This window comes from Diabrotica undecimpunctata, chromosome 8 (assembly GCF_040954645.1).
Source record: "Diabrotica undecimpunctata isolate CICGRU chromosome 8, icDiaUnde3, whole genome shotgun sequence".
Classification (NCBI taxonomy): Eukaryota; Metazoa; Arthropoda; class Insecta; order Coleoptera; family Chrysomelidae; genus Diabrotica; species Diabrotica undecimpunctata.
Window position 1 is genome coordinate 22953270 of NC_092810.1, and position 23078 is coordinate 22976347.

Genomic DNA, 23078 nt, shown 5'->3' on the forward strand with positions numbered 1-23078 from the left:
ACGTACTTTATAGAATTGGAATTTGTATATTTGGGGGGTGGTTTAAAATTATAATTTTTTTTTGGCTCGGCTAGGAATATCTCAGTAAATATTAGTTTAAATTAAATTTGGAAGACAGTGTTGGGAAAGACTCGACAAGATGCTTCTTTTGAAAGAAAGAAAGTTTAATTACGAACAGTGGTTTCTGAGATACAATCGGCAGTTGCGATAAAGTTAGAAACAATAGGATGGTAATCTTTAAACAATTACCTTTTTCATATCTTCAAGATATTCATAATATATATTATAAGACACAATAATATTATAATACACAAAAAGGTAAAAGAAATAATGGGTAATTTTAAAAAGCGAACACAAATGAAACTCATAGACACCAATGGAAAATTAATCATAGACACCCAAGATATGAAATACAAATGGAGAATATATTTGGAGACACTTTTTCAAGATCAAAGAACGGATTATAGGCATCCATTTTCAGAGAGGATGACGGGCCCGGACATACTTAAATCCGAGGTAGAAGAAGCAATAAAACGGATGAAAAGCAGGAAAGCTGTAGGGCCTGATAATATCGAAGCTGAATTTTTAAAACTCTTGGAGGAAGAAGGAATAAATTGGACCACGGCTGTCTTCAATAAAATATACAATACAGGAATCATCCCTGATAAATGGCTAGAATCAGAATTCATAGCGATACCTAAAAAACAAGGGGCTAAAAAGTGCGAAGAATATCGAACAATCAGCCTAATGAGCCACATGTTGAAACTGTTTCTTAGACTCATCCATGGAAGAATTTATGAGAAGTGCGAGGAACAAATATCGGACAGACAGTTCGGCTTCATTAACGCAGTGGGTACCAGAGAGGCACTTTTCGGAGTACAGGTACTGATTCAAAGATGCAGGAACGTTAACTGCGACGTATATGCGTGCTTGATCGACTATGAAAAGGAATTTGACAGAGTTCAACATCAAAATATGATAAACATTTTAAAAGAAGCAGACCTGGATGACAAAGACCTCAGAATAATTTCAGAACTATACTGGAATCAGACCGCATACATGAAAATTAACGGAGAAGAAACAGATCACATAAAAATACTACGTGGAGTTAGACAGGGATGTATCCTATCGCCGTTGATATTTAATATGTACTCATAGAAAATTTTTAACGAGGCTCTTTAACGGAATAGACGGAGGCATCCTTCTAAATGGTGAAAGAGTAAACAATGTTAGATATGCCGACGACACCATGGTGATAGCAGATAGTTTAGAGGGACTTCAGAGGCTAATGGACAGAATAAACGAGTACAGTCAACGGTACGAACTAAAAATTAATGCCCACAAAACGAAACAAATGATTATCAGCACGGAGAATATAAATGGGGCTCATCTATACATTAATGGGACGCAGATAGAGCGAGTAAAACAGTATTGCTACCTGGGAACTATTATAAACGAACAGTGGAGCAATGTACAGGAAATAAAGTGCCGCATAGGAAAGGCAAGAACGGTCTTTAACAAAATGAGCGCCATCTTCAAAAGTCACAACATATCCCTAGATACAAAAATGAGACATTTGTGATGCTATGTTTTCTCTGTGTTGTTGTACGGGGCGGAGGCATGGACGCTTACAGACACCACTATTAAAAAACTTGAAGCATTTGAGATGTGGCTTTATAGAAGAATGCTGAGAATATCATGGACAGCAAGGATCACGAACAAGGAAGTTCTAGAAAAAATGAAGAAGGAACCAGAGATTGTGTTTACGATCAAACGCATAAAATTGCAATATCTGGGACACGTTATGAGAAATCAGCACCGTTACTCCCTGCTGCAGTCTATATTGCAAGGTAAAGTCAAAGGTAAGCGAGGACCCGGTAGAAGGAGAATATCATGGCTGCGGAATTTAAGAACATGGTTTAAGAAAACCTCAACGGAGCTGTTTCGAGCCGCAGCGAGCAAGGTCATGATTGCCAATATGATTTCCAACATCCGAAACGGATAGGAACCAGAAGAAGAAGAATATTATAAGAATAAAAGCGATCGGTATTGCGCGTGAAAAATACCAAAACCAAAAAAAAAATAGGTTGAAGAAATTGAAGTTCAAAATCGGTAGGGGAGATTTGCCGGACACCTAGAAGCATACGAAATGTGGATTCATCGACGGATGCTGAAGATACCTTGAGCAGCAAGAAAAACTAATGAGAAAGTACTAAGGAAGATCAATAAAGGTAGAGAATTGCTAAAGACTGTTAAACACCGGAAAATGTCTTATCTGGGACATATAGTGAGGGGAAATCGATATAGAATACTACAACAGGCAAAATAGAAGACCATAGAAGTGTAGGAAGAAAACAGATTTCTTGGTTAAAAACATTAGTGAATGGGCTCAGATATCAAATTCAGGACAATTATTTCATGTGACAGAAGATCGAAAAGCCTTCGCAATGGTGATCGCTAATTCGGAATGGGGATCGCCAACGTCGGATAATTATGATATGCAGTGGCGGATCCAAGGGGGGTCACGGGGATCATGACCACCCCCAAAACAAAATTAAATATCAATCAAATAATCCTAAAAAAATAATTTAAAACCCATCAACCCTATAAGCATGAAGGCAAGAGTTGAAATGATTCAAACTCATTTATTGTAAGGGTAAGTGTAGAATTATACGGAAGCCTTTTTAAATTGCTCTCTAAAAAAAAACAACAGTTCTGAATACAGTAATACCTCGATTAACAACCTGACTTCCGCGAATTCAGAGTTAAGTGATTTTCAAATTTTGACGATTCGACATGTGAGTGCCAAAGAATCGTTCGATTATCGATGAGATAGAATTACCGCCCACACATTATTGCTCATTCAATGTATATGACATGACTTTTCGCACGAAATCAGCACATTTTTATTTTTTATTAGGTATTTCTTATCTTCAGTTTCGTCTACGAATTGGTTGTTTGTAATTTGAATATGTATTATAATTGTTGAGACTGTGTGCTACATTTTATAATTTATCTATAATAAATATCAAAGTGAATATTGTTATTGCATTAGTTCTGTCTGATACGTTAGTGAATACAAATAAAGGAACTGGGGGCTGCTGTCCAAGGTATTTGTGGAACTTAGTCGTCTTCTTCAGTCACCAAAATTAGATTTTAAGTAGGCTACTAAGGCCATAGAGGACACTAAATGCATTCTTTAAAATAAAAGATCAAATGCTGAATCTGTTTTTAGTAAACTTTACTATAAAGTAAACAAATAGCTGAACAACTAGACATTGAATTGAAGATGCCTCGTATAGTTTCTCGTCAAACCTTTCAAAACCAATCTGCTAACTCTTGCGAAGAATATTTCCGAAGATCTATTTATTTACCCCTTTTAGACAATATCTTAACTGATTTAGAAGAACGACTTTCACCGAAAGTTATGAATCTATTTAATCTTCGAGTTGCTTTACCTAGAACTGATAACACACCAGAAGATAAAGTTGTATTAAAAAAAAATTGTTGACACCTTCCAAGATATTATTGGACCATCTACTGCATATTCCATAGTAGGAAAAGAGTTTTCACTGTGGATTCAAAAGTGGAAAAGAGTCGTGCAATATAATGGAAAATTTCCTGATTATATTTTAGGAATATTACAAAATTGCGATATTCATATGTATCCAAATATTAGAATATTTCTGCAAAATTAATTACACTGTCAGTCAGTGCAGAAACAGCAGAGCGAGGAAAGGTTAACCGATTAAGCACCCATCAATGTACATCCTGAAATTTCTCTAGATGTTGATGCAATCATAGAGCGATTTGCTAAATCGGATAAGCGAAAAGAATACACTTTATAAAATTATATAATATTTATTTATCTTATTCTTATAGTATTTTCAATCACTGAACTTTAATTTACCACTCGTTGCCGGCTGTTGCTGACAATTCGTGAGAAATTCAATACCGAGTAAAAAAATATTTCACTCACTTGTAGACTAATATGCCTAATTATAGAAATAACTATCCTTAAATTATTATTTTTTTTTTTTGTTAAAAAGTTTCTTCAGAAAAGTTGTTGAAGCTTCCTTCTTCATTACGGAAGGGTGGCTATAACTACAGCAAATTGTTCTCCATCTTGAACTGTTCTTAGTATAGAATGTGTGTCCATGCCTGTCCAGTCTCTTACATTCTTCAGCCAGGAGCATTTTCTTCTTCCTGGATCTCTTTTTCCTTCTACTTTCCCTTCCATTATGAGTCGTAGAAAGTCATATTTTTCTCCTCTGTAAATATGTCCAAGATAACTCATTTTTCTGTTGTTTACAATATTTAGGAGTTCTCTCTCAGTCCTCATTCTTCTTAGCACCTTGTTGTTGGTCACGTGCTCTGTCCACAAAATCTTTAGCATCCTTCGAAAAACACACATTTCAAAGGCTTCTATACGCCTCATACTTGTAAGTTCGAGAGTCCATGTTTCCACTCCGTATAGCAATAAGGAATAAATGAATGTTTTTACAAATTGATATCGGATATCCAACGATAAGATAGAGTTTAATAGGAATGTTTAATACATTCATTAATGCTTACACTTACATGGAGTTATTGCATTTAAATTACTTAACTTAGAAAGGAAAAGACAGTTAAGATTTGATTTCACGCACAGTACGCCTGTGTATCCGCTTATACGTATTTCGGCCTAATAGGCCTCTTCAGAATGGCTTTCACAGTCGCTCTGAAACTCTGAACGTGAAAATAAATCTTTTCTGTCTTAGGAAGCAACTCTAACATGGCTTTGTATAGACGCAATGTAGGGACATCTGATAATAAAATCGTAGACTAATTTTCGAAACCAAATTCAGAATTTTGCGTTAATCTGTGCCTACTAAGATGTTATTAGAGACATGGGGAATCAAAAAATTGCATTCCACAACATATCTCCTCAACTAAGCAAAATTCTAATAGACTTAATAGGCCTCTGCAGAATGGCTTTCACTAGAAGAGCCCTATTAGGCCGAAATACGTATAAGCGGATGCACAGGCGTACTGTACGTGAAATCAAATCTTAACTGTCTTTTCCTTTTTATTCCGATATACTCTGTACGAGTACTAGAAACCAATTCGCTAAGAATTTTGCTTAGTTGAGGAGATATGTTTTGGAATTCAATTTTTAGATTCCCCATGTCTCTAATAACATCTTTATCAACGTCTGTTTTGCCTTGCAATTCTTAGAAGGCACATATTAAAGCAAAATTCTGGATTTGGTTTCGAAAATTAGTTTACGGATTTTACTTAACTTAGGTTTATACTTATTTATCCTTGGTTTATTCTTGATTTTGTAGCCATAGGATAGGTGGGTTTAAATTAATTGTCTTTAAAATACCTAGTTTAAATTGACAGTCCTTGATTTTTCAGTATTTATATTTTAATAATTTTCCTTTGGTTTAATAGTCTTGTACACTTGATTTTACTGTCATAGAATATGTGGGTTTAATTTTTTTTTTGTTTAAGGCCCCTTATGTTGTACCCTTCTTTGCACCTGTAGGGTATTTGAGTTTTAATAACTTCTCATTAGTTTAATATATTGCTTAAAATAATTATTGAGAAAATGGTTCCCTTACATGAGGCACAAATCATATCAATCCTGAAGGTTCAAAAATCTAAATCCTATATCAAAATCACCCTCAAGGCCCATGACCCACCCCGACAAAAATTTTTGGATCCGCCACTGATGATATGGCACGTGAATAAGAGGATGCACCGAACAGAAAAAAAAACAGAAAGAAACGTCTAAACTAATATTAAGATTTTTATGATTATGGGATGATTTAGATTCCACAAATATTGAAATGTAACTCAAAACATTCAGGTAAAATATTTTGCATATATATAACTCGGTATACACAAGTATATCTATAAAACTAATGCCCTATATTGTGTATTTAATTTTATTTTCCCCACGGAAAACATGTTCATGTCGTCCTAGTTACGTACAATTTCCACCAACCCCGATTTTCAACGTCTCACCCCGCTTTTCCCTGCAATTTTAATCTCCCTAATGCAGTATAATGTTTCTTTGACGTCTCGGCTGGGATGTGGTTCGAGTTTCAATAGCCAGAACATATCCCTCCTATGGCTATATATCAAATAGACAGGACTGGACTTCGCTTCGATTCAATCGGCGTGTTGTGATTGACGACGTCGAATTTAAGGCGGAGGATGAAAAATGTTGGAAAAAGTAGACGTAGAAAACTTTAGTGAATGAAACTCTTTGCTGATAGTTTGAGCTTGTCGGTTTATATCAATCCATTATCAAAAAAATATGTTTTTTTTATTTAATGTACAAAGGTGATAAATTAACTTCGTAAATTAATTACACCAGCGGTATAAAAGATATCTGTATAGACCAATAAAATTAGTAAAAAATAAACCTTCTTGTCTCAACTGTATATACGGGTTTGACAGTTGAAATGTGTAGTATGAGATATTACAAAAATACTCTCATCTAGGGATTCATCAATTTTTTAATGGACATACAAAAATTAATTTCTAATTTAGTATCAATTACCTTAAAACCGTAATTATAAAGTCATTATTAATGACTCCTTAACGACTCGTTAAGGACATACAAAGAACTCATAAGAATTATTTCCGAGAATTTCTAGTCACTTGATTTCAAACGAGTTCGTAATTTAGTCTCAACAAGAAAAGTTGTCGAATCTCAACAAGAAAGGTACTAGCACGCGTATTAGAACTATTTTGTAGAATGGAGTTGGTTAAGTGTAGTACGAGTAAACAGATCAGATTGACGCCAGAATCCAAAGGAATAGTTTATAATGTATTTAAATATATGCAAATACTATTTACTGAAGATAATCGAACCAGTATTAAACAACGTGTGAGTGAAGCTACTGGAGTATCTTTACGTACAGTAGAAAGGATCATTCAACAAGCAAGTATGTTAACAAACGCAGAGTCAAATAATATACTAAAATTTCCAGCTACTACACTTGCTAAAAGGAAAGCAACCGTGACAGACTTGAGGGAGTATGACAAACAGTTCATTAGAAATACCATTCATCGTTTTCATGAGACTGAACGTTGTCGTGTATCAATAAAGCTTTTGCAGAAAAGGCTTGAAGAGGTGTACGAGTGGACTGGAAGTGTGCATTCTCTCTACATAATTGTAAAAGATTTGGGATTTAAATGGAAGAAAACGAAAGATAATCGACGTTTATTAATTGAACGGAATGATATTCGTGCTCTACGCATTAAATACTTAAATTTACAAAATACAAAATTAAATACTACAGATGCTAAGGTAAGTCAATTGTATATGTTGATGAAACCTATGTAGGACACACTACGCCAAATAGCTGGATAGATGACAGTGGCAAAGGATTGTTCAAAAGGAAGTAGGTTGGTTATCATACATGGTGGTGGGGAGATGGGTTTCATACATAATGCCCTTTTGATTTTTAAGTCAGAAGCTAAGACAGGAGATTATTATGATGATATGAATTCAGAAAATTATGAAAAATGTATAAAAGAACAGTTAATCCTCAATTTGCCTGTTGGATCTGTTGTTGTTACTGATAATGCGTCATATCATAATATCTATCTATCCATCTATACATCCCTTGCTGTCCAATTTTGGACATAGACCTCCTCTTCCTACTTCCACGTCTCTCTATTGTATTCAGTTTGTATCCACTTCGGGAATGCGTGTTTCTTCAAGTCATCTGACCATCTCATTTGTGGCCTTCCTCTTTTTCGTTTGTAATTATATGGTCTCCAGTGTATAATCATCTTATTCCATCTGTCGTCTTTTTGTCTTATGGTATGTCCAGCGAACTTTCACTTAAGTTTTGCTATCTGCGTTAATACATCGGTCACTTTTGTTTTGTTGCGGATCCAAGTATTTCTTTTCTTGCCTGATAGCCTGATGTTCAGCATTTGCCTTTCCATGGCTGTTTGGGTCTTTGCTATTTTTTCCATGTTTTCTTTTGTAAACGTCCAAGTTTGAGAACCGTAGGGGAGAACAGGAAGTATACATTGGTTTAAGACTCTTGTTTTTAAATATTGGGGGTATTTTCTATTTTAAAAATAGAAACATAAATTAAACACTAATACCCTCAGTTTGTGTCCTACATTTGTATCACCAAAGGTACCTCGAATACCCCGAACTACGGTACTTGATGCTATCAGACGATTTCGGGAGACAGGTTCATACACCCGCAGGTCAAGGCCGGCATCTATGCACTGCAATTCAAGATGACCGCTTTATTATCAGCAACGTGTTGAGAAATCTCTTTTCCACCGCTCCTGTAGCTCATACGCGTCTTTTTGAGGTAAGAAATGTTAGTGTCAGTGAACGTACCATTAGAAGAAGAATGACAGACAGAAATTTGAGGGCTTTCTGTCCAGCTCGCTCTCCACAATTGTTCTCATAACACCGTTGAGCTACACTTGGTTTTGCGCAAGAATATGCTGATTGTACTGTGGCGGAATCGAAGAATATTCAGTTTTCAAATGAAAGTAGAATACACGTGTCTAGAGGCGTCAAAATGAAAGGTTTACTCAATGCACTATAACAGAAACAGTGGCTTACCGAGAAGGGTCAATAATGATTTGGGAAGGTATTTCTTACGAGTCCCGTACTGATCTTGTGGTTTACGATAGAGGCAATGTGAATGTAATTTAAAGTAATTTAAACAATTACATTGTTAATAAGAACTTATCTGACGGATTTTCAGCCTGGTACTCTCGAAAAATCGATTTTACGCACAGAAAAACATAAAAAAACGTTAAGGTTCCGAGGAAAAAGAGCATACTCAACCCCTGCTAGCTTCTAGACTATGGATAAATACTCCAACTTTTAACACAAACACTTTTTCCGGTTTTTGTATTTAAGTTTCCTAATGTCGAATTAATTACTATATGATAAGAATGATAAGGTAATTCTGCTAATTATTTTTTTGATACTAGACAAAGCGAAAAGCTCGAGTTCGTTCCGAAAAATATTCCCATGAGATTTATTTGCTTAATCACTTTCATGAGATACCCCAAAATAAAGTTCAAGAGGTCGCTCAGACGAAGAGTTGTTCAAATTTTTTTAACAAACTGTAACAATCAATTTTATCTACCCTGACAAATTTTTTTAATCATTCTGAACAAAATAGATCTCTTGTAATTTTTTTGTAAATTTGATCGTTTTCAAGATATAAACAATTGAAAACAGAAAAACTTAAAAACACAGGTAAAAAATATTATTTTTGTAATCATTAAGTACCTAAATTCAAGTTCAATCATTCTTCTATCAGCTTATTTTAAAACATTGTTTTTTAATTGTTAATTAATATTTTTTACTTGTGTTTTTGAGCTTGAAAATCGCAATCGCTGTATCAGTTTTAACTTGTTTATAACTCAAAAACGATCAAGTTTGCGGAAAAATTACAAGAGACTTATTTTTTTCAGAATGATCCAAAAGAAATTAAAAAAGATTGTCCGGGTCGAAAAAATTGATTATTACAATTTGTTTAAAAAGACCTCTTGGGCCTTATTTTAGGATATCTCATTAAAGTGATTATGCAAAAAAATTTCATGGGAATATGTTTCCGAACGAATCCGAGCTTTTCACCTTGTCTAAAAATTCGAACGGGGCTGATACAATAGAAGCGCCATTTCTGCGTCTTTTAGAAATAACAATCTTCTCGCATTTAGTATAATATACATAGGATTGTTATGAAAATCGTTATGAAACTTTCTTTTGAAAATCTTGACCAAAGCACCCATTCAATTTTCCAATTTTACGGCAGTTCTCGCTTTTCTAACATCCCTACAGAATAATATTTCAATACCCAAATATCTTGACCCGCTTATTTCCCCTTGGAAAATCTCAAGAGGCACCACTTCCCCATTCTGATCTGCCTAGGGAACAAATATATAAACGGCAACGAACGGCTGACATAATTTCCCATCCTGTTAACGACAATTATGTGGAACAAATGAAAATCGCGGAAAATCCTCGCGCGTTTCCACGGACGAGTACACTGTAAATGGTGCATTCAAATGCATAATTTGAATGATGGTGTGCTATTGAGTGCAATTTATATAAATAGCAAAATACCGACTAGTTTATATTAAGCTTATGTGATGTGGTCTTGTGATCTTGCTGTTTCTGATCACCTTTCTGGCTTCACTTATTTTTTTATTTGAAGTTGCTTAAATTTTGAGCAAATTATGCAACATGTTGACAGTAGTTTATTATATTGACTCTTTCAGTTTTCAAAAACTCTTCTCGGTTTAGGACCAGACAAATCCTTGTTGGAGAAACTATCAAATAAACCTCGAACTAACTTTTACACTGAGTAAATGAAAAATTAAAAAATCAATTTCAAACAAGTTAAACTGAAAAACCTGTCTCTAATCGGTAATTAACTGACACGAGACAGGACCGGATTTTAAAATTTCAGTTTATTAATTATCAAGAATTAATAGAAATGGTTAGTATAAGTTGCGGTTAGAAATACAGTGGGACGTTCAGATTTGAAAGTTATGAGATTTACTTCTGCTTTAAACATATCCTATTCCTGCCACTGGTTGTTCTGGTAGGTAACTAAATATGTTATCAAAGATATTTATTTTTACTTAAGTATACACCGTTAAAGCAGGACATTGAGTCCGCTAGATGCAAAACTTTGTATTTACTGTATAAGTCAAACTGAGTTATTTGCAAAAAACTGATAAATTTTGCAAAAAACCTTAGACATAATAAATGGCACTTTTTTGTGATAGATAAATGCTTTATTAGGTAAAATATAATGATTTTTTTCTTAGAAAAGTTATTGGGTTTGCTAGAAAAGGAAGAAAAATTTGAAAATACCGAGTTTTGCAAGTGAACTATGTAAATACAGATTTATGCAACTAATATTTGCAAATACATGATAATAGTCAACCATTAACGATATTAGTGGTTGTTATATTAGTCTGTTTTCTAAACCTAGTGTGTTAGGAATAAGGAAGAAAGCATGTGGAAGTAAACTTTTAGTGAAGTTTATTTTTATCCAAAGTACACAAGGTATTACAAATTATAATATGTATATATTTATATCAATTCCTAAACTCTAAGTTCCTCTGGGTCCTCATCATCAATATGATCATTTTCTGCAGCACTCTCGTTATTATTTGCTTGTACGCCAGTATCTATAATTTTATCAAATTTGAGATCCAGCTGGTCTCTCCAATTTTCACCAAAATGGTTTCTAAGGAGAGTGCCTATGGACGATTTATCTCCTTTCAATGAACATCCAATCTGTTGTAACTTTGGTTTCAATAAAGAAATCTTTTTCCCTTTTCGTATTATAGACTTGCTGAACCCTATGTCAGAATGATAAAATATTTGCCCCCTTACCGTAGCCATATAATCTTTGTCCTTAGAAAATATAAATCGTTTCGTTGCATTACATTTAAAATGCCACTGGGAAGGTTTTTTAACAACAACGTCACTCGTCTTTCTCCAGTCTGATATCTGCCAGTCTTTACCAAGTCTCAGCACCTTTGAGTGTTTTCCAATTATGTCTTCATATTCTTTTCTGTTTATTACAACATGCTTCTTTTTTATCTCCCTTTCTATCATACCGAAAATCCTATCTGGTGGCAAAAAGAAATGACCAACAACAGGAAACGTAAACTCCACTTCCTTGATGTGACCAGGTGCTTCATAAACCAACCAGTAGATTATCATAGACATCATCGTGCTATTTTTGTTCTGTCCACCACATCCATCTGCAAATAGGTGAACTTTTTCGATTTGATTTTTAAAGTTGAATTTTATGAGAGTATCATGTACAGCAGAGGCAACAGCATTTGAATCTTTTGGATGTTCAAACTCCAGCCACACATATGACGTCACATTTGCAGAAGAAAGATGGGATTTCGAATTTCCAGCCACGATGGTGAAATTATAAAAATTTATTTGCTGTGAGAAATAAGCCGCCTGGTCGGGAAGCTTTGGCAAAGAAAGATTTTTTTGACAATCAAAAGAAAATATTTTGTATGTTATGATTTGATTCATTTTTTAACAAAGAATAAAAGGCTTTAGCTCTTAACGTATGAACTCTCTGCTCTGTTATAACCTTTAACTTTTCTTCTTCTGAATTTTCTTTTCTCAAAATTTCCTTCGCTCTGAGACACGCAGAACAAGCATCTACTAAGGGAGTGCCGAATGATATGTTGTAGTGTTCATTAACGTATGTTCGGAAATATGATAACTTTACGGAATGATGTGGATGACGTTGACAATACATTCTGTAAAGCTTTGTAAAATTCAGATCACATGGTAAATACAATCTAGTCGATCGTCCTCTATTATAATGACTCTCTGCACCGTTCAAACGCCCCATAAATGTTTGGATAGATAATTTTATTGGATCAAATCTACCTTTTGTTGTATCTCCCCCTCTTCTCTCTTTTGGTATTTCACCCCGGATAACAAACGTTCTTACAACACGCTCTATTCTTTCAGAACTTAAATGAGTTATTCCAAGAAATGCTGTCTTGCATACTCTTAAAAGTCCACCCTCTATTGGTATATATCAATAAAATATTTAATTGAAATTCCATGTAGGTTTGTACCTGATCTCTTGGGCTTTTGACCTTCACAAAATTTCAGCAAAAAAATATCTTGTTTTATTTTGTCAGTTGTTGAATACAGATTATTATGGAAACGCTGAATGTCTCGCATCTTTAAATCTATACAACAATACACTTTCTTTGTATGGTTACAGGTGGGAAAACCGGGTAAATCCTTAGGTTTATGCCTAAAAATATTGACAATAAGTCCCAAACCTATCTAGTTAATTGTAGACACCTCTTACCTATTAAGTTTCATTACATTTCGTTTCCATTTTTCTGTTTGTACAACTCGTTTTCTCCCTTTTCCTTTTTCACAAGGTCTAATATGCACATGAAGATCCATAATGTTAATTATTTGCAATAAACTTGGTGTTTTTAGTAGTCAAATAACAAACAGTGAAACCGGTAATGGCGAATGATGGAATAATTGACATGTGCACATGAGACGTGTCATGTGACTCAAACAATGTAAGCGATTGGCCAATTGCAATTACACAGTTATGCAACTGGCATAGGCTGACAAATACAGAGTTTTGCGTCTGATTCAAGATTTCTAATGCCTTTTTCTTAGTAAATACCTTACTTTGCTGCTGAATTTCTACATCTGCAGATAGCTATAACATGTGACAAATAACTGTCAGCTAAAACTCAATTTTTACAATTTTTGCAAATACAGAGTTTTGCATCTAGCGGACTCATATATAAGGAGGAACATTTTGTTCATTTTGTACAGATCGAATTTTAAAATTTTAAGTCGTTTATTTTAGTTTAGGAAAATTAAATACAACATTTTTAATTATCAGTTTATTACTATAAGATTTTTTAATACGCAAATGAAAGAAAAATACTTTGCTAATTATATATGTTCTTGAGATCTTCAATTTTTTAATAAAGGAGCTGGATATGATATTTTGCAATTGTGAAATTCCACATCACTACCTTCATTCCTAGCGGCATGGAAAACTAGTCCTTGGTGAAAGAAATGCGCTTCGGGGTTTGTCAGGAATTGAGTTAGGTGTAATAAAGCATGCAACTTTGCAGTATTAATAGGCAGAGGTCCATTATACAGCTTCTTTAATGGAAAAGGCTCCAATTTTCTCTTACTTGCCTGATTTTTCGAGGACTACCAAGGCTGTAATATATAGGCCAAAATATATATGATATGCCTAGTTGCCGTAGAACATTTTGACACATAAAGATGGGACAAATATTCGGTCCATGTTTGAAAGTTAATTTCATCCGCACAGTCTATTACCTTGAATAGTGATGGTTTACTGCGATTATTCTTTAATACATCTCTCCAGTCGTCCGGTATTTCTGTATAAGATTTAGAATTCACAAGACTCATGTCCTTATTGCATACTAGATAAGAGTGTCCACGAATAGGAAATATCATTTTCACTACGTCGAATCGGTTAAGCGTGTGCACTACGTAGTGGTGAAAGCGAATTACGCTAAAATTACGTACCGCCGCACGAGTCACAAAAAATTATTAGATGGCGTATGTTTGAGTCCAAAATATGAAAAAAAAGTATTCCAACATCGAACAAACATTATCCGCACCCTTTCGGGCAATACTTTCTTACTTACAGATGTTGAGATGTTGGGAGTGGGGAGGTTTTTTTGGTAATCCATCGTTATGGCTTCCATTGTCTTGTTTTTTCGTGATTGTTTTCTATATATTTTTTTTTTCAGGAAGTGAAACTGCTCACTTTTCCGTAAATAGATCGTCTTCTCACGTACTAGTGTCTGCAGTTGTTCTCAATGATTTTTTATTTATCAGTGCAGTTAGCCATTTTATCCATAGGAATTGCAATATTAGCTTTGAAAATGTGGCAAGAGCTATATGTATCTTTACGTGGGTAGCCGAATATTATATATATATTGAAATTACTCACAAATATCTGATGAAATGTAGTCTACCCTATTTTATTACTATTGTGTGACATATTATCTATACATTCGATGAAGTTTAGCTGTATTAAGTTCTGCAGGTAAATACATTTTACTAGTACCATGCAAAGAAATATGTGTGCAATGTGTAAAGCAATTTGTCAAATTGCTTCGTGTGTATAACTTCAATAAGTTGTATACGTTGTATTACTTTGCTCTCTGTAGTAAAATTTTGAGAACAGCATCAAGGATCTAGCGCCACAAGAAGAAGGCGTCACGGGTAGCGTTAGTGTGCGCTCTAACATAAATATGCCAATAAATGCATTATTTTAAAAATGCCAGCGTTCACTGTCAAAGCGCAGCGCCCAGCCTCGAGCCAGGTATTGGACCATTAAAGCAATATACTGTGCCATAGACTTGGACCATAGTATTCGAGCTTAGTGTTTTTTCGACCCTCGACCCTAGTACTCTACGATCGACACAAGGCGCCGACCACCGACCCTCGCTCCGTCCATAGGATCGTATCGATCGCCAGGTAAAATAAATGCATTATTTTAAATTCGAGCGTTCACTGTCAGTACTATGATCTAGGCGAGGATACGATGCGATGGTCACCGTTATGAACGTACCCTCACAAAATAGCGGTTCTTCACATCAATTTACTAGTACAGACATATAATTAGTAAATAGTAAAAATTAAAAAATTAAAATATCTATCAATAAAAGATTCGATTCGTAACGATTGTCAAAATTTAAAAGTCATAAATGTCATTCAAATAATAACAATACTGAATCATCTGTATTGACTTTCAGTCATTATTTTAATGACTTTTCAGACGTGGTTTCCGACATGGAAATTTTAAACTTCAATTGTGGCTTATTCCCATTAAAATAGTAATTTCTTTGAATGTATTTGGAACCTTAGTGTGTTGTCGGGAATGATAGGAAGGGTTGTCAAGCGCTATTACAATATTTGGCTCCAAGTTTGGAATGTGAGTTTTCAAACCAATCTTCAATGATCAAAAATATCAGCTTCCATAGTATTTGATAAAAGTAAATATTAAAATGCGCCCGAAAGGTCTGGTCATCGAGCCCACATTTGGCGGTACGTGACATCAATGTTCAGGTTCCACGAGCTTGGTCTATTTGACCTAGTTGAAGGGTATTAGGTGCCTGAAGGGCGACTTGTCTGTGCAGTTGATTCACTCGTCTATATTTTATGGTATTGGTACTTCATTACTGCTGTAATAGAAGGTTATTAGTAGACTTCGGCAAATATGCATATTGCATATTTTGCATATTGTGCATATTTTATGCAAATATTTCATATTTTGGCATATTTGTATAAAAGTTTGCATAAAGTGCATAAAAGTTCAGATTTTTATACTGTATTTGAAAATTTTTAAACATACCAATTTATTTCAATTCTTGTATAAAATTTTGTAGTCATTTTAATCAAGAAATGATCTAAGTACGTAATCTCTACAGGTACAAAACATTTACAATTTCAAAGAAGATCAATTTAAGTAGCCCTCAACATTCTTATAAAGTCTCGGTCACTGAGGCATTCAGTTATTGGATAATCGCTAAGGGTTCGCTCATTTGCATTTTATGATCTAATCCCCAAATCTATCTACAATTTATTGTATCTTAACAGCAGGTAAACGGCTAATAGTTTTGTTCCTAATTTAGGGATTTTCCAAAATCTCCCAGTTTATTGAATTAGGTACCTAAACATTTCTAATTTGATGCTCAGATTTGTAAATCATTTTTGTTTTGATATTCAAAACGTAAACACTCGTTGTGCGTAACAAAAAGGAAGATTGTGATTTTATAATGCCTAAAACAACCAGTGCTTCAACTTGAATTAGACCTTATAAAGAGCTGTCTATGGATATGGGAAAAATCTACTGTTCAGTCTGTGGCAAAATTGTAAGTATCTAATATTTTCTATTAAATATCTAATATTTCATACATACAGGGTGTTTCCAAATGACACTTACACCGTTTGACTGTAGATACTTCTCGAAAAATTGAACAAAACGATATAGTTAATGAGGGGTCAAACTTATTTACTTTTCGAGATACAGGGTGTTAAAATTAAAAAAAATTAAATTCTTTTAGTTAATAACAATAACTTTAAAACCAATAAACGTATTTACTTGAAATTTAGTACTCGTAGGTTGTTTTAAATGAAAAATAGCTTCCTTTAGTGAGACAAAATTGTCCATGGTACAATACAATGGTGTGTATTTAGAAAAATTTTTCACCTTTACTTTTTTTTATGAAGTCAGCTATTCTAAAACACAATTATTTTTATTGTAATTGAATTAACAAAAAAAAACTTTTGTTGAATTTTAAAATAAGATATGATGTACTAATGGTTAGTAACAAAAACTAATTTGTGGATTAATACTGCATTTAAAACACTTAGCGAGTGTTTTTTTTTCCAAACCAGTTATTTGATTAACCAAAAACACCTTGTATATTTTTATATTTTAAAGGTTGGGTTAAAATAAAGGTTTTTATTTTTATTTGTAGATAGCATGTGAGAAGAAATTTCAGATAGACCAACATGTGAGAACTGCTTCACACATTGCAAAAAAAGGAAAAATAGGAGGAAAACATCAAACTTCAATGGCTAAATGTTTCCAATCTACTTCAAAAAAATTAGATGAGCAAGAAACTTTTAATGAAGATTTGTGTCGCGCATTAGTGTCTGCAAACATACCGCTTTCAAAATTAGCAAATGTAAATTTTAGTTCGTTTCTAAAAAAATATTGCAAACTTAATGTTCCAAGTGATCGGTCTCTAAGAAGAAATAATGTGAACGGGCTATACTCGTCGGTGTTAATTAATATTAAGGAAGAAATTGCAGATAATTATTTTTACATATCTGTAGACGAAACCACTGATTCCTCAGGAAAGTATATTGCTCATTTATTGATTGGTGTTCTTAAAGAAGATACCTTACCAAAATCTCATCTTATTTCATGCCAGCAACTTGAGAAAACAAATGCTTTAACAATTTCGCGTTTTATACAAGAAACATTAGCAACTTTTTTTCTTCCGACAACTATCCCTTCTAATAAATTACTGCTTATTTTATCGGATGCTGCTCCTTATATGGTGAAAGCAGGACAAAATTTAAAAATATTTTTCCCAGATTTAATACATGTTACTTGTGTAGCGCATGGATTAAACAGAGTTGCAGAGGAAATACGAAAAAAGTTTCCTCTTGTAAATACCATGATATCCAGTGTCAAAAAAGTATTTCTTAAATCTCCTATAAGAATTCAACTTTATAAAGAAATGCTACCTAACATTCCTCTTCCACCACAACCTATTTTAACGCGATGGGGAACATGGTTAGAAGCAGCTAATTTTTATGCAGATCATTTTGTTAAAATAAAGAACATAATTGATACGTTAACAGATGAAAGTTCCCAATCTCTTTTGGATTCTAAACAAACTTTTCAGAGTAACTTGCTTCAACAAGAACTTTCATTTATAAAATCAAATTTTAGTTTTGTTCAAAAAACAATTACTCAGTTAGAATCACCAAAACTGTCATTGTTCGAAAGTACAGCATTAATAAAAGAATTTGCGTCATGTTCTCGGAACGTTAGAGGTAATATTGGAAAAGATATTTTAAAAAAATTTGAAGCTACTATGGAAAAAAATAAAGGTTACCATATTCTTTCTGAAGTAGTCAGTGTTCTAGCTGGAAATATTTCGGAAACAATTAATTTAGAACCAAATGTTTTTGTTAGTTTGAAAAATGCTCCCGTTACATCAGTTGATGTTGAACGAAGTTTTTCCATATATAAATATATGTACTCAGACAGAAGCCACAAGTTTTTGTTAGAAAATTTTGAACACCACTTGGTCATTTATTGTTACCATAATTCTAAATAAGTTTATTCATACTTAAAAATGATGTAGTTACTTAAAATAAATGTAAATCTTAATGAATAGTAGGAAATATTTAGTTATGTACACTTTTTTTTTAAATAAAATTGTTACTATTTTACGATTTTTTTATTTATTTGTATGCATATTTTGTAAAATATTTGCATATTTTCGGGTAAACACGTGCATATTTATGCGCATATTTTCTACATTTTTATTTGCATATTTGCCGAAGTCTAGTTATTAGTAAAGGGTTAAGAGAAAATAATATTAGATAGAAAGTAATAATAGGTGGGGTGTGCATTCCCATGTGTATACGGCCATCACATACCCCGTGTATATATTTTTTGTTTTTTTTGTTTCTTTTTTATATAGTGTAACTGGTTAGTAAAATAAAAATAACTAAATAAAAGAAATAAAATATAAGTACAGGGTTTTTGGTTTTTTTTTCTGCCTTCTGTTACTGCGTACGTTCGACTATTGTCTTCTCTGTGTTTAGCCCGCTGCTGTCTAGGTCGCCTATGTCCTGTCCTTTGGTTTTCGCCATAGTATGTTAACTCTGTTAGTAGTCTACTCGGGTGGTTCCTGAGATAGTTGAAAATTACGTGTGCTTTTTCATCCATAGTTCTCAGGATTCTCTTTTGTTCTGAATCCCTAAATACATACCTTGATCAAAATAACTTAGGTATATTCAAAGCCTCTCTGATCATATGGCTCTGGATTATTTTCATTTTCACTATCATCATCATTTTTAAGCTAAGGAGCGCTCTCAGGTATACAAATTTGTTCACTGCTTCGATGACGTCGTTTTCTATAAAAAGTGGTCGTAGGATTTGTGGTTGCGTGCTTATTTTCATATACTTCGTTTTGTTGATGTTTATATTTACATTTTCTTCCTGTTGAATTTGCGCCTGTACGTCCATGCGGTTGAAGTGTATGTTAGTATTGACAAGATTATACAATTTGCCATCCTAACCATTGTTTTGAATATCAGTTTACTCTTCCAACCTATTAGTAATGAGAGTTGACTTCTAAGTGTTTTAGCTTTGTTGATCGTTTGTTTCATGTGTTCTATAAAGGTCAACTTTTTGTCCAACATTGCGCCTAAATAGTTGGCTTGATTTGACCATTCCATTTGTGTGTCAAATAAGGTTATGACCCCATTTAGTGTGCCACTTATTATTTATTTTTTGGTAAATGACGGCCTGTGTATTGCCAGGGTTGACAGCTATCTTTCACTGAACACACAATTCTTGTAGTTCATTTTGTGCCCTTTGTAAGTGTCTTGTTGCTAGATCTGGGTTGGTAATCGTCTGCGTATAGGCTCATCATCGACCTGGGTTCGTTTGGGGTGTCTAATGTGTAAATAGTATATAGATTTGGCGACAATACCACTCGCTGTGGCACACCTGCTTCTATGGTTCCTACTTCGGACAGGGTAGGCCCTATCCGAACTCTGAACCTTCTGTCGGCTAGGTATGACGAGAGAAGACACGTCATTGCCTCACTATAACCATATTGGTTCATTTTATACAGCAGGCCTTTGTGCCAGACTCTGTCAAATGTTTTACTGATGTCTAGAAAAGCCGCTGCTGTATATTTCTTCACATGTCACATGAGTTTTTTGAATCTGAATCCGAACCGTGCTTCGGGTATTGTTCCGATTGCTTCTGATTGTTCTTTTAGTCTAGCTAGTACGAACCCGATAAACTTATTGCTGGCAATAAGCTTATCGGCCGATAATTCTACGGTAAACGCGACCATACGTGCTTTCTGGCAAGACGTAACTCAAGAAGTCACGTGCTAGCAATTTATTTCACAAAACAAGCAGACAATTATTTACTTCAATTTTTTGATATAATTTTTAGATATTTCGTAGTTTTATAAAGCATGTATATAATAATAGCAAAGTACTAATTATTTTATTTTTGTTTTAGAATGCGGGAGTATGTCGAAGAAAACGAAAAGAACGACCCTCTAATCCACGCCCCCGATAAAAAGAATAACCCCTGGGCGGAGAAAGGAAAGTGCGTCATCATGTAGAATCAACAGCTGATCTTCGGCTTCCTAGTTATTATTTTCCCCTTTCTGATAATGATTTTGCCCAACATTAACAGTTTGTTGCTTAATCCGATAGTCCTTTATTAGTTCCGATCCTAGAAGAATATGCTCCGGCGCAGCAGTCCATTCTGACAGTGTACCCAAAACAAAAACCCTACAGTTAAAAAAGATTTTCCAAGAATGCCATTGTTATGTAGTTTAACTATAACCAGTTTGAAATTTTTAACTATTTTTTATTACACGTAGTCTACGGAGTGGAATTTTTATTTCCCGTCGTATACGGCGGTCAAAATCCTTGTGGAGGATAGATTATTCACCTCATCTTCTATCCAATACACACAGGAGATTTGCTGGGGAGGAACAAACAACAAATTAAATATATTATATACTGAGTGTATCTAGCTTGATATTAGCTTTGTTGGCAATTATAATAGTCTAAGGTGACCCAGCTGTTATTCAGCAATTATTAAAAATTTTATTACTTTTAAGATACTCACTTATATATATGCTATGTGTGTATTTGTAGGGTAGGTATTCAAGATTTTGTTCCTCCCCCAACGACATAAGCAAAAATCCTTTCTTTTGACTGTTTTATACCTACACAATTAAACATTCCGCTCCAAAATATAACATATTTTAAATAATGCTTGTTTGTGTACTTTTATTACTATCGTAGCTGTAGAAATATTTATTGTATGATATTGCAAAAGCATCTTATTTATTCCTTTTGAAATACAAAACGAATAGTTCATTATGACAAAATGACAATTTACATCAACACTGTTATTGCTTATACTCCTAAACTGTTAATACACTACCATCTATTTCTTAGTTTTTCAGCTCATCGTTAGGTGGCGCTCAATTGTCTTAACGAATGTCAAATGTTAACTTCTTCATTATATCACTATGAGTGAATCTAGTCAAAATAAAATAATTAATAATAAGATTATAGTTATATATAATTTTGGTTGGTAAAACAAGAAGACATCGTTTTAAAAACTTAATTTTAATTAGCGCCATCTAGAAATGAGTGGGAAAATTATTGTTAAAGGGACCGGCAACAAAAATTCCTAATCTTTTCAAAGGTATTCCAAACAACTGCATCTAACTTTTACCATCCTGAGTACCTTTTAAGAGACTGTGAAATTTTATTTTTATCAGTATAAGTGAAATAATTTAAGCGTGTATTTGTTATTTAATATTACTCTACATTTCTGTATGTGTTGCATTATAATATTTAACTACTCATTCATTATCGGAATGTTTTATATGATAAAATTTGTTTTTTTCAGTCAGTGAATATTACAAAGCTTGGTAATATTCATTGATTTCTCGTTTAATGTCTTACCCTGCTTCTGAAAAAGCTTTAATTTTTATAAAATTCGAACAAGGATGCCTTTTGAACAGTATTCTTCACCATCGTCCGCTTGTTGGTTCGGAAAGCATCCTGTAACTTACAGTAGCAACCGAAGCAGGGTAATATTAAGCCCTACCAATAATACTTTAGTACCTTTTTTAAATAACGGTACATTTGCCTCCCAATCGAGGCTATTACAGGTTTTTATATACATGGTAGAATTCTAAACAAAAGACATTAAGCTTTAGCCTAGTCACAAGTCAAATTTCAAAAGCTGTGCAAATTACTTTCAAAAAATCGTATGTACTCATAACAATTGACACTTCCGCCGAATACAGCGTACTTCCAGAGGAAGAGTGTTTCCTCTAACGGCTGTCCGCTGATTGGTGGGCACTACTTTAGCGTAACGAAAGTTTCGTCCTCTGACCATCGGGACAGCTAACGCTGAGAAATTGATATTTGATTGGGCCTGACAGCCTAAAGCTTTTTTCTAGTTTTTAAGGCATTGTAAAGTTATAGTAGCGTTAGTTAATGCATGCTTTGATTTTAACGATAACTTATTATAATTCAAGTTTTTGCAGTAGGTTAAGTGTTCTTTAGACTAGGAGTAAGTTGAACATAACATGTATGTACCAAGCACCAGACTATGACGACAAACAATTGAACGGCAATCGATATACCTGCCGCGGGACTTTCGGTCCCTTACCGATAAAGACAATTTTCTTTTTGTTTTGAGGATATTTTCCACGGCTTTTGAAGGGTGACCAGATATTTATTACTAGCTGTAAACAATATGAGTATTCAATTAAAATATACTATACCTATAAGCTGAAAAATGTACCAGTTGATAATAAAATTATATTATACCTTCTTGATCATACATAGTCGTTTTCTTACCTGTGTCTTTTCGTATATTTCTCATACTAAAGCAAAGAGTACTACACTAAATTGAGAAATAATTGAAGGGTTAGGAGCAGAAAGGGTATAAGTACGTCTTATTTTTGAGAAAATAGCTTCCAAAGTAATTTGAATTTTTAAAATTCTGTAAAACCCGTTAGTTTAATAAAGTTTAAAAATTCTAAACCGAAAATATGTTTTTATTAATAAAATAATATATTTAATACAGGATTTAGTTCAGTTAAAAAATTGAATTTGATTCACTTATACCGTTTTTGCACCAAAACATTTTTTCATATGGTTTAACCCTAGAATACTAACCTTATTTTTACCTTCA

The 23078-nt window shown here is 33.7% G+C and overlaps 1 protein-coding gene across 4 annotated transcripts in view; it reads left to right on the forward strand.

Moving 5' to 3' along the window:
- Nucleotides 1-22724, forward strand: part of Ggamma30A (guanine nucleotide-binding protein subunit gamma-e) — a 53192-nt gene extending 30468 nt beyond the window's left edge. For all 4 annotated transcript variants that reach the window (XM_072539831.1, XM_072539830.1, XM_072539828.1 and 1 more), the window contains exon 3: nt 20364-22724. In XM_072539831.1, the coding sequence (XP_072395932.1) occupies nt 20364-20469 (106 nt within the window). In that variant the 3' untranslated portion in view covers nt 20470-22724. The remainder of the gene's footprint in view (nt 1-20363) is intronic.
- Nucleotides 22725-23078: the final 354 nt, after the last annotated feature.